At 45.1% G+C, this 14104-nt stretch overlaps 1 protein-coding gene across 20 annotated transcripts in view; it reads left to right on the forward strand.

The window, feature by feature from the left end:
- Nucleotides 1-14104, forward strand: part of SUN1 (Sad1 and UNC84 domain containing 1) — a 72539-nt gene that overhangs the window by 24908 nt on the left and 33527 nt on the right. For 19 of the 20 annotated variants that reach the window (XM_075899544.2, XM_089769274.1, XM_075899540.2 and 16 more), the window contains one exon: nucleotides 11076-11270. In XM_075899544.2, the coding sequence (XP_075755659.2) occupies nucleotides 11149-11270 (122 nt within the window). In that variant the 5' untranslated portion in view covers nucleotides 11076-11148. Of the gene's footprint in view, nucleotides 1-3807; nucleotides 4134-11075; nucleotides 11271-14104 lie in introns of those variants that run through there. The other variant, XM_075899545.2, reaches the window with a different exon arrangement.

Consider the following 14104-nt stretch of genomic DNA (forward strand, 5'->3'; position numbering starts at 1 on the left):
GGTAGCAAGTGGTGGGGGAAGCAGGAGCTGATGCTGGGGGGAGCCAGCTTAAAAGCGGGTTCCCTTCAGTACTGTCTCCACGGTATGGGCAATTGGGGGGGAGGGGAGGCCAGAAACGCAGTGTCCTGGATCTCGCGCTGGCCCCGGAAGCTAACCCTGCCATGGCTCTGCATTTTAAATATAGTAAGAGCCTGCTGGTTCGTGTCAGCTCCAGGAGCTAACCCCACTGCGTCGCTGCATTTTAAATGTAGTAGGAGCCGGGCTGCTACATGTCTGGCTCCTGTTACCCTCACTGCGGTTCTGCAGTTTAAATGAAGCAAGTGCCCCCCCCCATAGACTAATCAAGTAGTCGATGGAAATGCTACTTGATTAGCTGATTAACCGCAATTTAACATCCCTATTCCATATCCTAATAAGTGTTTATTTTTTGCTTTATTTTGTGGGGTATTTGTATATATATTTTTTTTATGCTGTCCTTTGGTTTAATGGCCTCAAGGTGCTTTACAAATACTAAACTACCCCAGTAAGATAGCTTGGTTAGCATACTCATGTCACTCCTGGGAGAAACTGAGACGGGGCATTGACTTGTATTTTCTGTGCTGGCTACAAACAGACTGTAATATTCAGTAGAAAAGGAAAAATCCAGATATTAGGAATCTGTTAGAAGCCTCAGTTATGATTTATTCATGGGAGCATCCATTAATCCTAACAGGAGTTACTGCATGATCCTAAATGTTTGCACTTGTACTGAGAAAAAGATGATATACTAATGAGTATTCTGTATCTTGGGCGTTAGTCAAAGGAACCTGATTTCTTATATCTTTCAGCCTTCCCGGCATGTAAGTTGAACCTGAGAATCTCATCCCCTTTTTTATTAATGTAAAATTTACAGACTTTAATTAAACTAACCTCCAAACTTAGCCCCTCTTGTTTCTCACAGGATTTGTGGTTCTGACAATTCAGGCCATTTTACCCTCCATATGGAAAAGGTTTGGGCTTAAAGTAGACTTTCCCAGGGTATTGAGAATTAAGTAAAATATATGTATGTCTGACTGACAGAAAGGAGTCTTGTACTCATTGAACTAAAAGATTAACTCAGAAACTTTCAATCCATACTTCAGTAAATTAACCTAAAATATCAATGTTTAGAAGCTGTACATTGAGAATAGTCTGCTTATGTTGTTTGGAATAGGGCAAGGGAGTAACCGCTCCAGGGCAAACTTGTTACTACAGATGTTTATCCATGCTGATGCATATCCTAACCAGAAAGACAAAGATGAGCAGTGATATGCTGATAATCTACTTGCTTGGAAACTCATAGGTACATGGATTGTCCTTCGCTTACTTGTGTGCACTGGAATTGTTCTCCAACTTGTTAGTGACTGGAGAGGCCTTACCTACTTTATTGCAACTTCTGTCTATCCCATAGAATACTTGCAAAATGACTTATACTTGCATTGACCCATATACATATTTTAATATATGGTAAACTCAGTGGACCTATTTCTGTTTCTGCTTCATTCAGTGAAACTTGGTAGTTAACTCCGTTGAGATTAGTAACTTTATGCCCCTGTTAGTAGATGAAAGCCCATGCTGTCACTAGGGATGTGAAAGGTTAACTGGTGGGAGCTGGAGCAGATCCCCACCTGAATGGATAGGGAACTGCTCATATGTAAAGAAAGCTTTTAGTGGTCTCCCTAATAGGAAAAACAAATCATTCTCCAAAATATGGAAGTTGTATGATATGGGAAAATAGAGTTCATAGTTTTATTCATTTGTGTCAGTGAAGTTCAAGATGATTTTGGCTCTCCTCTAGTATTAAGAAACCTACTACACTTCTTAAACAAATCGAAGTGCAAGAGTTTTGAATTGTTTTTAAAAAATGACTTCATGAAGTTTTAGATTATTTGCTGTGAATTCAGACTTTAAAATTGTATCTACAAAAACAATTTCATGGTATTAAAATTTTAAATTAGTAGAAGTGTTTGCTAATGGAAACAAACTAAAGCTATTAGCAGCTGTCATTTGTTCTGTGTACTTTTGTGGTGTTCGTGTGAATTACGTATTTGTTGTAAGTATCACTGGCAGAAGAGTAAAAAACAGATGCATGGTGGCAAGTGCAAATAGCAAATCGGATCACAAGAAACATTTGTTCAGGGATGTTCTCAAATAAATAATAAACTATTGATATGTTTCTAATCTTCCATGGTGAAGAATGAATAACAGAATATAAGAACACTTTGTTTTCTAGGTAACTTTTCCTCCTCTGCTAAATGTCTCTGTAAAGCTTATATTCAGCTAACTTTTGCTACTCTTGAGAGTCCTAAAATTATTATAAATTTTGACAGGAACACTTAGGGCCCAAATCTCTCTCTCAAACATCCTTTGCCTTCCTGTAATTACATTCAGAAGGGAAATTTTGTGTTTGGTGTCTGATCTAAGTTTCTGGTGCAATATATGTGTGCGCAAATAAACTGCATGATGTATTGACTTGTATATAAAAATAACATGGCAATAAAAAGTTCCAATGGCAAGGAAGGAACAGATATAATAGAATTTACCAATCTGACTGGCTTTATTGCTACTTGCAATGGAGATGTTGGTGTGAAACTGAACATTTCTGGTATATCTCGTAGAACTGCTCAAAAACAGACTTGAGGTATGTCTACACTACCGTGGCATAACTAATAGAGCTAATCAGTGTAGCACTACAGTATAGATACTTACAATAATGGAAGGGGAGAGGCCATTGATCTACTGGTGTCTACACCAGTACTTAGTAGGGATGTAAAAATCATTTAAAAAGGTAACTATGTAATAGCGATGTTAAGGACTAGTCAACTATCCGATAAGCATTTCAGTCTGTCAACTAGTCGATCTTCCCCTCCCTCACCCCCCCCCCCCCCCGCTGCCTCTATAAGAGAGAAACAGCAAAGGGATCAGCTGTGTGGCACTGCCGCTTTGAAACCACAAGGCGGTGCTGGAAAGGGGCAGCTGCCACACAGCTGATCCATGGCTCAGTTGTGAGGCGCTGTCCCTTTAAAACACCTTAGCACCATGGAGCATGGGTTCAGCTGGAGAAATGCTGTGTGGAATCAGGGTCAACTGGGGAGTCCTCAGCTGACCCCAGGCTCTACGGCTGACCCTTTGAAATGGTGAGGTGGCATTTCAAAGGGGCAGCGATGCACAGCTGAAAACACCGAGGTGGGGTCTTTCAAATGAGGAATGCGGAAGTGCCTATCAAGTAGTCGATGGAAATTCCTTTGACTACTCAACTAGTCAATTAACCCCAATTTAACATCCCTACCACGTAACCACTAAAAATTCTATCAATTACACATGCTGCAGCCTCTACGGTATAACTTTTATACTGCAGAGAGCACAGTGATCCCTCCTAGAAGTGGGAGTGATCATATAACCGTAACAGAAACTGATAAGCTCATGCTTATCGGTTAACCATTTAAACGGTTACATTTTAAAATCCCTGGTGCTTAGGTTAGGTAAGCCATATCTCTCATGGGTGTGACATTCACACCTCTGACCAGTGTACCTTGGTGGACCAAAATTTTACATCAGGTCTGGTGTATTCATAATTTGGCATTGATCTCTTTTCTGGAGTCAACTTTGTACCTGGCCAGTGGCCCGGCAGAGATTTTGGCTTCAGTGGAACATTCCCCTATAATAATCTGATCTAGGAATGAACAGCTGCTATCCAGGAGATTTTAACTGCCAGACGTCTGTATTATATGCTTACAAACATAGTTTCTCCGACATCTAGTGGCATGAGGGAGCCAGGGTTTCTTACTCCAAGACATTTTATAATAATCTATTTTGTTTGAGTTGGAATAATGAAAATTTCCTTCTTGTATAAAGACAAATTGTATGTGCTTTGCACCAACTGTCTCCTGTCTTAAAGAATGTTAAACTGTTACTCAGTTTTTTCCTAGATAGTTTTGAGTCTCAAAACTGAATAGCGCATGCTTTCTCCTAGCAATAGTTATCTCCGTGAGTGTCTGTTTGTATAAAAAAGTAATCCGATTCAGAACTCTGAATTATTTGTCTGCTTCACTGCTAAGGATAGAGAGGCTTTGAGACCATCTGCACATAAACTTATACCAGTTGAAATAAACCAGGTTAGTTAAATATTTGCAAGATATTCTTATTTCAATTTGGCTTAGATCTGTTTTTAATTAAATCAACTAAGAACTGACCACAGCCTTTTTCACCTGTTAACTAAATTGGTTTTTAAAAAAACCCATTGGCACAACTCTGGATACATTTGCCTATACAAAAGTTCAGTCAAGGTCCTCATTTCTTACAAACTGTTTAGAATTTTAAACTTTCTCAGCATGTGGCTGTTTAGATATCAACAATTAAGCTGGACCAAAATGTTTGCAACCTTGGCTTAGAATTGGAATGTGTAAATATTTTTTCTACTGTGTCTTAATTCACATTTCATGATATATTTTAACTGGGTAGAAAATCACTTCTTAGGGTGAACTTACACGACACAAAGTAGCCCTCTTGGAATAGAATACTTGCTTCTTCTTCGAGTGGTCCCCGTGGGTGCTCCACTCCAGGTGTCGGGTCCCGTCCCGGCGCCGCTGGTCGGAAGTTTTCCATAGCCGTAGTTGGGCCGGACCGCGCATGCGCGAGCGGAGCGCGCGGCGTTCGCGCCTTTGCAACGGTCCGGCCCCCCCCCTTGTCAGTTCCTCTCAGCCGCCCGTGGTCGCTGGCGGAACGCCGTTTCTCTCCTCACAGGACCGTCTAAAAAAAAAAAAAAAAAAAAAAGAAGAAAAGAAAGACAAGAAAAAGAAAACAGACGAAGATAAAGAATAGTAGTTAATTAAAAAAAAAAAAAAAAAAAAAACAAAACAAAACAAAACAAGAAGAGGACGAGAGAGGGAGATTATGCCTGGCTCACCAGGTTTTAAGCGGTGCATACACTGCAAGGAGGCTATGCCTGCCTCTGACGGGCATGAAGCCTGTGTTAGATGCCTGGGAGAGTCGCATGTCCCGCAAAAATGCGCTCATTGCGCAAAGCTGACTCCCAGAGCGCGGAGAGAAAGAGATATGCGCTTAAAGCTCCTCCTCTGTGATAAAGCGCTACAGCCTTCTGAGCAACATCTATCAGGAGCGCCCGGAGGGCACGGTAACAGAGCGAAGTCTCCACCGGCAACGGGAACGCAAAAGAAAAGGGCTTCCCCTGCCCGCTCCCTCCCGCCCCCCTCATTGTCCCGTGTGTCTCAGGGACATAAACAGGGAGCCTCCGGGGCCGCGAGACAGCCGGAGAGATCAAAAAAGCCGCAGGCGGCAACATCAAGCCGCACGTCATCGGCACCGGCTATACGTCCCGCTGAGAGCGCAACTGACACGCAGCGCTCGGCACCGCTCCAAGGGCTGGAGCCGCGGCAGTCTGCCCAGCCGCGAGTCAGAACGGCACCGCAAATGCCTGCACTGAGTCAGGGTAAGCCGGCACCGGGTCCGGCACCGGATGCAACCCTGCCACACGGCACCGCGGAGCTCAGTGAGCATAATAAACAGAGCGCCCCCCTCCGTGCCGACTCGGCACCGGCCGATCAGCTTGCAGCTGCAACGGCACCGCAAGAACAGCTGCCTGGGGTGCCGGCTAGGGCAGTAACACAGCAGGACGAAGCAGTCCTGCTTAGTCCTCCCCCTGCCCATTCTTCTTTATCAGTGCAAAGGGGAGAGACTCCTTCTGTCTCTGCAGTCCCCACTAAGGCTGCTAAGAAATCTGTCACGAGGCATTCAATTTCACCCTCACTCGAGCCTTCAATCTCTCCCTCTCATTCACCAAGCATTACTCATCGCACATCTTCTCATCACCAAACAAGGTCCCCGCGATGCAGATCAAGGTCTCGTTATTCTGATCGTCACGGGCGATGTCATCGTTACTATAGGGAATCATCATATAGATCTCGTTCACCAAGTTATTCCCCCCCAAGATCCTATCATAGGAGGTATGCCAGTAGATACTCCTCCCGAAGGTCTTCGCCTGATCATCCTGATCATAGGGGCCATCAAGCATCCGAATATGAAAGGCATCACTATCGTCCTGACCATTGTTGTTGTCATACCCCTCATGAATCGCGACAATTATCACCAATTAAGGACTGGAAGGGGGCGTCATCTCGACAGCACACCCACTCACCTTCAGTCCAGCTATCTGAGCCTGAGGAAGGGCAGATATCGGATGGGGACGATCAGCTGCACAATATGTCACAAAAAGATATGTCGTCATCCTACCCTGACGACGCACTGTTTGAGGGGGACCCATCTCCCCCAGACGACACAAAGGACTTTCAAGATCTGTTTAGGAGAGTGGCCCAATCTCAGGAGGTTCAGATATTGGACACTCCAACGAAACAATTCAAGCTCTGGAGGAACCTAAACCCTAAACAACAATCTAAGGTCGCCTTGCCTATGGACGAGGCTATCCTCCAATCAGCTGCGGAAATCTGGCGTACCCCGGCTTCGACTCTACCAACGTCAAAACCGACAGAAAAGCGATATTTTATAGCGTCTAAAGATTCAGAATTTCTTTTCACTCACCCGCAACCAAACTCGCTGGTGGTCGACGCAGCTCTCCAAAGGGCTAAGAACCCGCAGCTGAAAAATGCGGGCATTGATAAGGAGGCGAAGAAACTGGATGCCTTTGGCCGTAAGGTTTACACGTCAGCCACGTTGCTCCTTCGCATAGCGAATTACACAGCTCTCCTAGCCAATCATAGCTTTGATAGTATAACAAAGCTTACTGAGCTGTCTCAGAGATCATCAGAGACAGACAGGGAGCTACTACGGTCTATTCTGAAGGAGGGCTATGCGTGTTCAAAGGCCAATCTTCAGATAGCTATGGATATAGCTGATACAGCTGCTCGGGGAGTAGCAACAGCGGTATCAATGAGGCGATCTTCTTGGCTCGCCACGGCCGCGGTACCTAAGGAGCTGCACTCCAAGGTAGAAGACCTCCCGTTCGATAAGATAAAATTGTTTGCGGAGAAAACAGATGAGATCCTTCATACTGGGAAGGACTCAAGAACAACGCTTCGCACGCTCGGCATGTACGCACCACCATTCCGTCGCCGGCGTTATTTCCCATACCAGAGACGGTATGACTATCAGTCGAGGAGACAGCAGAATCGCCCCTTCGACCAAGCGCGATCGAGACAGCGCCCCCAGCGGAGGCGTCCACCACCACCTAGAGTGACAGGCACGGCTGCCTCAAAGCAGCAAGTTTGACTCCCTGGTCGAGGGCAAGCGCACACTACCAATCAACCTGGACAAACCCATGTTCCACCACCGCTTACGACCTTACTACCACCAATGGGTCGAGATAACAACGGACAAATGGGTGCTGGAAGTCATAAACAACGGCTTCACCATTCCTTTCACCTCCATCCCCCCCACCACCCCACCCTCCCCGTACCTGTTCAGGGATCCATCTCAAGAAAATCTCTTGCAACAGGAAGTTCATCGTCTCCTGGATATCGGAGCAATAGAGAGGGTCCCCGATCAGTTCAAGGGAAGAGGGTTTTATTCCAGATACTTTCTAACGGAAAAGAAAACGGGGGGTTGGAGGCCCATTCTCGATTTAAGAGGTTTGAATCGTTATCTTCGCAGACAGCGTTTCAAAATGGTGACCCTGAATTCCATAATACCGTCCCTCGATTTAAACGATTGGTTCGCTGCCCTCGATTTACAAGATGCGTATTTTCACATCACAATACATCCTGCGCACAGACGTTTTCTACGATTCATGATAGGCCACGATCACTTTCAATATCGCGTTCTACCGTTCGGGCTGGCGTCAGCGCCCAGAGCGTTTTCAAAGACCCTGGCCGTCGTAGCAGCTTATCTGCGTCGGTTACAGGTGATAATATATCCGTACCTGGACGACTGTTTAATAAAAGGCGCCACGCAGCGAGAAGCGTCACAAATGGTGGCGATGGTCGAACAAACTTTCGAATCACTCGGCCTCCTTCTCAACAAGCAGAAATCGACACTTATTCCAACTCAGTTTATAAGGTTTATAGGGATAAACCTAGACTCACGCATGGCAAGAGCTTACTTACCGCAAGAAAGATTTCAGGCAATCAAGGATCTTGTCACTATACTCACTGGCAACATGACCATATCGGTACACAATTGCCTTCGTCTCCTCGGGCACATGGCAGCGGCCACAGCAGTAGTTCCTCATGCACGCCTCCACTTGAGGAGCCTTCAGCATTGGCTATCCACGGTTTACGTCCCCGTGAGGCACGACATTCAGAAGCTAGTGTGGTTACCTCCACATGTTCAGAGATCGCTGCAGTGGTGGACAGAAGCGAGAAACCTTCTCACGGGAGTTCCATTCCATCGACAGCAACCAACAGTGCAGATAACATCGGATGCCTCGCTCATAGGCTGGGGAGCCCATATGGACAACGAGCGAATACAGGGCAAATGGTCGCTCAACGAGAGACGTCTGCATATAAATCTGTTGGAACTTCGAGCAATCTTCTACGCATGCAAACACTTTCTTCCCCAGATCAGAGGGCTTACAGTAAGGATACTGACAGACAACGTAGCGGCGATGTATTATGTCAACAGACAAGGGGGAGCACGATCACGTTCCCTATGCGCCGAAGCAGTGCGGTGCTGGAATTGGTGCATACAGAACAACGTAAGCATAACAGCATCGTACTTACCTGGCACCGCCAATGTGATTGCAGACTCCCTCAGCAGACAGTTTCCCACGGATCACGAGTGGGAAGTAAGGACAGACATTCTATCTGCCATATTCCAGAGATGGGGTACTCCACTGGTAGACCTATTTGCAACATACGACAACAAGAAATGTCACCTATATTGCTCGAGAGCGGGGCTCGGCAAGAGCTCTCTCGGCGATGCGTTTCTGATCAGGTGGAAGAAAGCACTTCTGTATGCGTTTCCTCCCACGCCGCTTATCGCCAGAACACTGGAGAAAATCAGGTTAGAGGCAGCAACGGTCATTTTCCTAGCTCCAGCATGGCCCAGACAAGCCTGGTTTCCATTCTTACACAGGATGTCAATTCAACCACCTTATCTTCTTCCTCTCCATCAGGATCTCCTCACTCAGGAAGGGGGGACACTGTTACACCCCAGGCTGCAGTCGCTGCATCTGACGGCGTGGCTTCTTACTGGTTGAAAGGAGATGAAAATCTATGCTCCGAAGAGGTCAAGACAGTACTTCTTCATAGTAGAAAACAGTCTACACGGAATACCTACCTGGCAAAGTGGCGGAGATTTTCTGACTGGTGCATTCAGAACGATATACACCCCCTATCGTCTCCTCTACAGAACGTTTTGGACTACATCCTTGATTTACGAGAGTCAGGTCTTACGCTTTCGTCTTTAAGAGTGCACTTGGCAGCCATCAGTGCTTTTCATCAACCAGTAGGGGGTTCTGCGCTCTTCTCTCACGCAATTACAAAAAGGTTCTTGAAGGGACTTCAAAACTTATATCCGCCACGAAGCGCGCCCTCTCCTTCCTGGAATCTCGATTTAGTGCTGGATACCATTATGCACCCACCTTTCGAACCCTTGGCATCGGTTTCGCTACATATTTTAACGATGAAAACAATCTTCCTGCTTGCAATTACATCGGCGAGACGGGTAGGGGAATTGGGGGCGCTGATGGCAAGCCCCCCCTTCACTGTTTTTTCCAAGGACACAGTAACGCTCCGATTACATCCGGACTTTATCCCCAAAGTTTGTTCTTCTTTCCATATCAATGAACCTATCGTTCTTCCGACCTTTTATCCCAAACCTCATTCCTCCAGTAGAGACGCTCTGTTCCACACACTTGACGTCCGACGTGCACTGTCGTTCTACATAGACAGAACGCGCCAGTGGAGACGAACCGACAGGTTGTTGGTATCTTTGGCACCTAGATCGAAAGGCAAGGCACTTTCCACTCAACGCATTGCAAAATTAATCACACTCTGTATTATGGAATGTCATTCAATTAGAAACAAACCTCTTCCTTCATTACCTCGGGCTCACTCCACGAGAGCTGTAGCGACTTCCACTGCATTTGCAAGGGGAGTTCCCCTGGCGGATATTTGTCGTGCGGCTACTTGGGCTTCTAGTATAACTTTCGCACGGCATTATGCCATAACGAAGCGGTGGGCTCCAGACGCTGCAGTAGCCTCTGCGGTACTGTCCACGGTAGAAAATAATTGACCCGGAGCGCGTTCTGGGTTACTGCTTTGTACTCACCTGGAGTGGAGCACCCACGGGGACCACTCGAAGAAGAAGAAGAAGTTACTCACCCTGTGTAGTAACGATGGTTCTTCGAGATGTGTCCCCGTGGGTGCTCCACGCCCCACCCTCCTCCCCGCTCCGGGTCTCTCTGCTTTGTCTTTCAGGGACCGAGCGGTGAGAGGAACTGACAAGGGGGGGGGCCGGACCGTTGCAAAGGCGCGAACGCCGCGCGCTCCGCTCGCGCATGCGCGGTCCGGCCCAACTACGGCTATGGAAAACTTCCGACCAGCGGCGCCGGGACGGGACCCGACACCTGGAGTGGAGCACCCACGGGGACACATCTCGAAGAACCATCGTTACTACACAGGGTGAGTAACTTCTTCTTCGGCTTTAATTCAGCAAATACTTTTCCAGTCAGTATTTAGAAAATTATGGACTTAATTATTTTTTGGATATTAGATTATTTTGATATCATTACGGGGTATTTTCTGTAAAGTGCTGTTTTTATTTGCTTTGTTGGAATATGTGTACTGTATCTTCTTATCTATATTGTACATACAGACGTAAGCAATTACTTTGCTAGTAACTTGTTGGCTGTTTAACAGTGTTTTGTGGGCCCTGAACGTACAGTGACAACTGTGTACATAGACCTCTACACCCTGAACACCCTGGGTTCTGTAAGGATGCTGGGAACTTCTGTGGTTCTCTGTGCAGGATCAAGACCATACTGGGGATAAGTTACGTTTGTTAAAACTGTAGACTTTTGGGAGGGAACTGGTTAATTGAAGTATTTTAAAAATGGTTATTGTACAGCTTTATTTTTATTTTAGTTCAAGTTATTCTTCAACTGCCCTGGATTTTGAGACTGAACACAAATTGGATCCAGTGTTTGATTCTCCAAGAATGTCAAGACGCAGTTTACGCTTGGTGACTGCAGGATATAGCGCAAAAGATGATGCGCAAAATGACAGCGTACATAGCAGTTCCTATACTGGAAACATGTCTTTGCCAGACCAATCATCCAGGTAAGCAGATTTTATATATATTTTGTATAAGTCAAAATGTTGCATTGCAAAAGAGACTATTTAATTTCTTACTGCAGTAAAAAATGGTAAAACCCCCAATAAACTATAACTAAAGAGTTTACATTACATGTATCTCAGTCTTAATGCCAAGGGAATTTTGTCTTAGCCTTGGACAGAAAAAAACAACTGAAAAGAAAAAGATGGCTTCCTTTCCTTCTTGGTATTAAACATAATTTTCAACAGTAGAATGAGGACTAAATGTCAGCTTGGTTGCATTTTACTGAGATGGGAATTCTGCGGCAAAATGTGCTGTGTGCCAGCTCAGTAGCACCAGTAATTTTATTTATGTAGTCTTTGGAATACTTCCCTCTTAATTTTTTTTTTTTTTTTTTTTTTTTTTTGCTGCCAATGAAACAAATATTTTTGGATCTGTTAAACATTTTAGAACACAAATTTGATTGTAAAATTAAATATCTTAAATGAGAAATTGATTGTAATAGAAGCAAATTTATGATCCTAACTCTCTCAAACTCTCACCTGTTGAACTGTATGTATTGCAAGTGGTCTCCTTGAAGTTGATAGGACTGTGCACTCACCTGCTTAAGATTAGTTCCACTGAAGCCAATGAGACAACCTTACACACTGGAAATAACTGGTAATTCAGTCTTTCCAGGATTGGGGCTTAAATTATGAAAATTCAGATGACAAAACATACAAAGCTGTCTGTTCTTCATAAGAACTCATCAGAGCCCTTAAATGAAACTCTACACCAGTGGTCCCCAACCTTTACGGGCTCCCGGGCGCCCGGGGGCGGGGCCACACTCGCACCGGGCGCCCGGGGGCGGGGCCGCGCGTCCTGGGGCACGCCAGGGCCGGGGCTGCCTGAGCCCCTTGTGCCGTGGGCCCGGGGCTGGTGGCGCCGCCCAAGCTGCGTGCCTGGGGCCGGCACCGGCGCCGCGCGCCCGCATGTGCCCCGGGGCTGGGGCCGCCCGAGCGCCGCGCACCAGGCGCCGGTGAGTGTCGCGCGCCTGGGGCCGGCGCCTCCAGTGCGCCGGGGGCGGGGCCAGCCCGGGTTGTCGGCGGGCGCCTAAAAATGCCCCAGCGGGCGCCATGGCGCCCGCGGGCACCGCGTTGGGGACCACTGCTCTACACGGTTTATGGTTACTTGGCTGATATTTTGATATATAACATTTGGGTATATGAATCACAGTATTAGGAGATCACATTTTATACAGTGTTTCTCAACTGTTTTTTTATAAAGTAACCCTTTAAAAAAATTATAAGTACCCCCAGTACCTACCGTTTTCAGACACACTTTTTTCCCTACCATTGCAACACATTTGTTTAAACAACTTAATTGTAGCCGGGTTTGCAATGACATTTTTGGGTGTAAAAAGTAAAACAATAATAAAGCGCTGTAAAACTTAAAACAAAATTCAGTTTTCTCCAAATTTCAGTTGTGTTGACATACCCCTCAGACTTCTCTCAAGTACCCCTAAGGGTACTCGTACCACTGGTTGAGAAACACTGATCTAATCTAACCCCCTTGACATGCCAAATTTTCCTGTGCAAAACTTGAAGTGTATAACTAATATTCAATATGTAGTCTTCAATAAAAGATCTGAAACGTTTGCACTTATATACTGAAAGCAAGGGGAGACAAACCAAATGTTTCTTTTGTATGTACCTTTGGTTACCAATGAAACTGGTTAGCCTAAAAAGCATTTTGAGTGCAGTGTGTATCCCCACCAAAATGAAATACTTAAATTAATCATACAAAAATAAATGCAGCCCTTGGCATACTTGTGTACAGAATCATAGAAATGTAGATCTAGAAGAGACCTTTAAAGGTCAAATCCAGCCCCCAGCCTCCTGCACTGAGGCAGGACCAACTAAACCTATAGCATCCCTGACAGATGTTTGTCCAACCATTCCTAAAAATCTCAGAGGATTCGGCTTCCACAACCTCCCTTGGAAGCCTATTGCAGAACTTAACTTCCCTTCTAGTTAAAAAGATTTGCCTAATATGTAGCCTGTATCTCCCTTGCTCCAGATTAAGTTTGTTACTACTTGTCCAACTTCCACTGGCTGTGGACAACAATTGATCACTGTATTTGATCACTGTATTTGAACATTTTTGCAGACTGTTATCAGGTTGCTCATTAGTTGTCGTCGTCTTAAGAAGATGAAATATGTGCATTTTTAAAAATTTTCCCCATAGGTCAAGTTTTTTAATGTCTTTATCATTTTGATTGCTCTTCTCTGGACTCTCTCCAATCTTCCCTCATATTTACAAGAGTACTCAGTACTCCAGCTGAGGCCTTGCTAGTACTGAGTAGAGCAGGACAGTCACCTTTTGTGTCTTACATATGGAACTCCTGTTTAATACACCCCATAATATTAGTCTCTTTCACAACTGAATCACATTAGTATTCATTGAATTGGGAAGGGCACTGTAACCCCTGATCTCTTTCAACAATGCTATCACCTCGCGAGTTAGTTTCCAATTTGTAGTTGTGTATGTGATTTTTTTTTTCTTTTTCTTCATTCCTCAGTGCAGTATTTTGCACTTGTCTTTACTGAGTGTCATCTTGTTGAATTCAGACCAATTCTCCAGGTTGTCAAGATCATTTTTAATTCTAATTCTGTCCTTCAAAGTGACTTCAACCCCTCCCAACTCAGTGTCATCTGAAATGTTACAAGTATATTTTCTATTATTTTATCCAAGTCCTTAATGAAAATATTCAGTAGTATCAGTCCTAGAACTAACCCTTGCTGGCTCCAATTGCATGTGCCCTCCCAGTTTGACACACACCATTGATAACTGTCTTTGA

The sequence above is a fragment of the Pelodiscus sinensis genome, chromosome 15 (genome assembly GCF_052426305.1).
Source record: "Pelodiscus sinensis isolate ZL-2025 chromosome 15, ASM5242630v1, whole genome shotgun sequence".
In the NCBI taxonomy this organism is placed as follows: Eukaryota; Metazoa; Chordata; order Testudines; family Trionychidae; genus Pelodiscus; species Pelodiscus sinensis.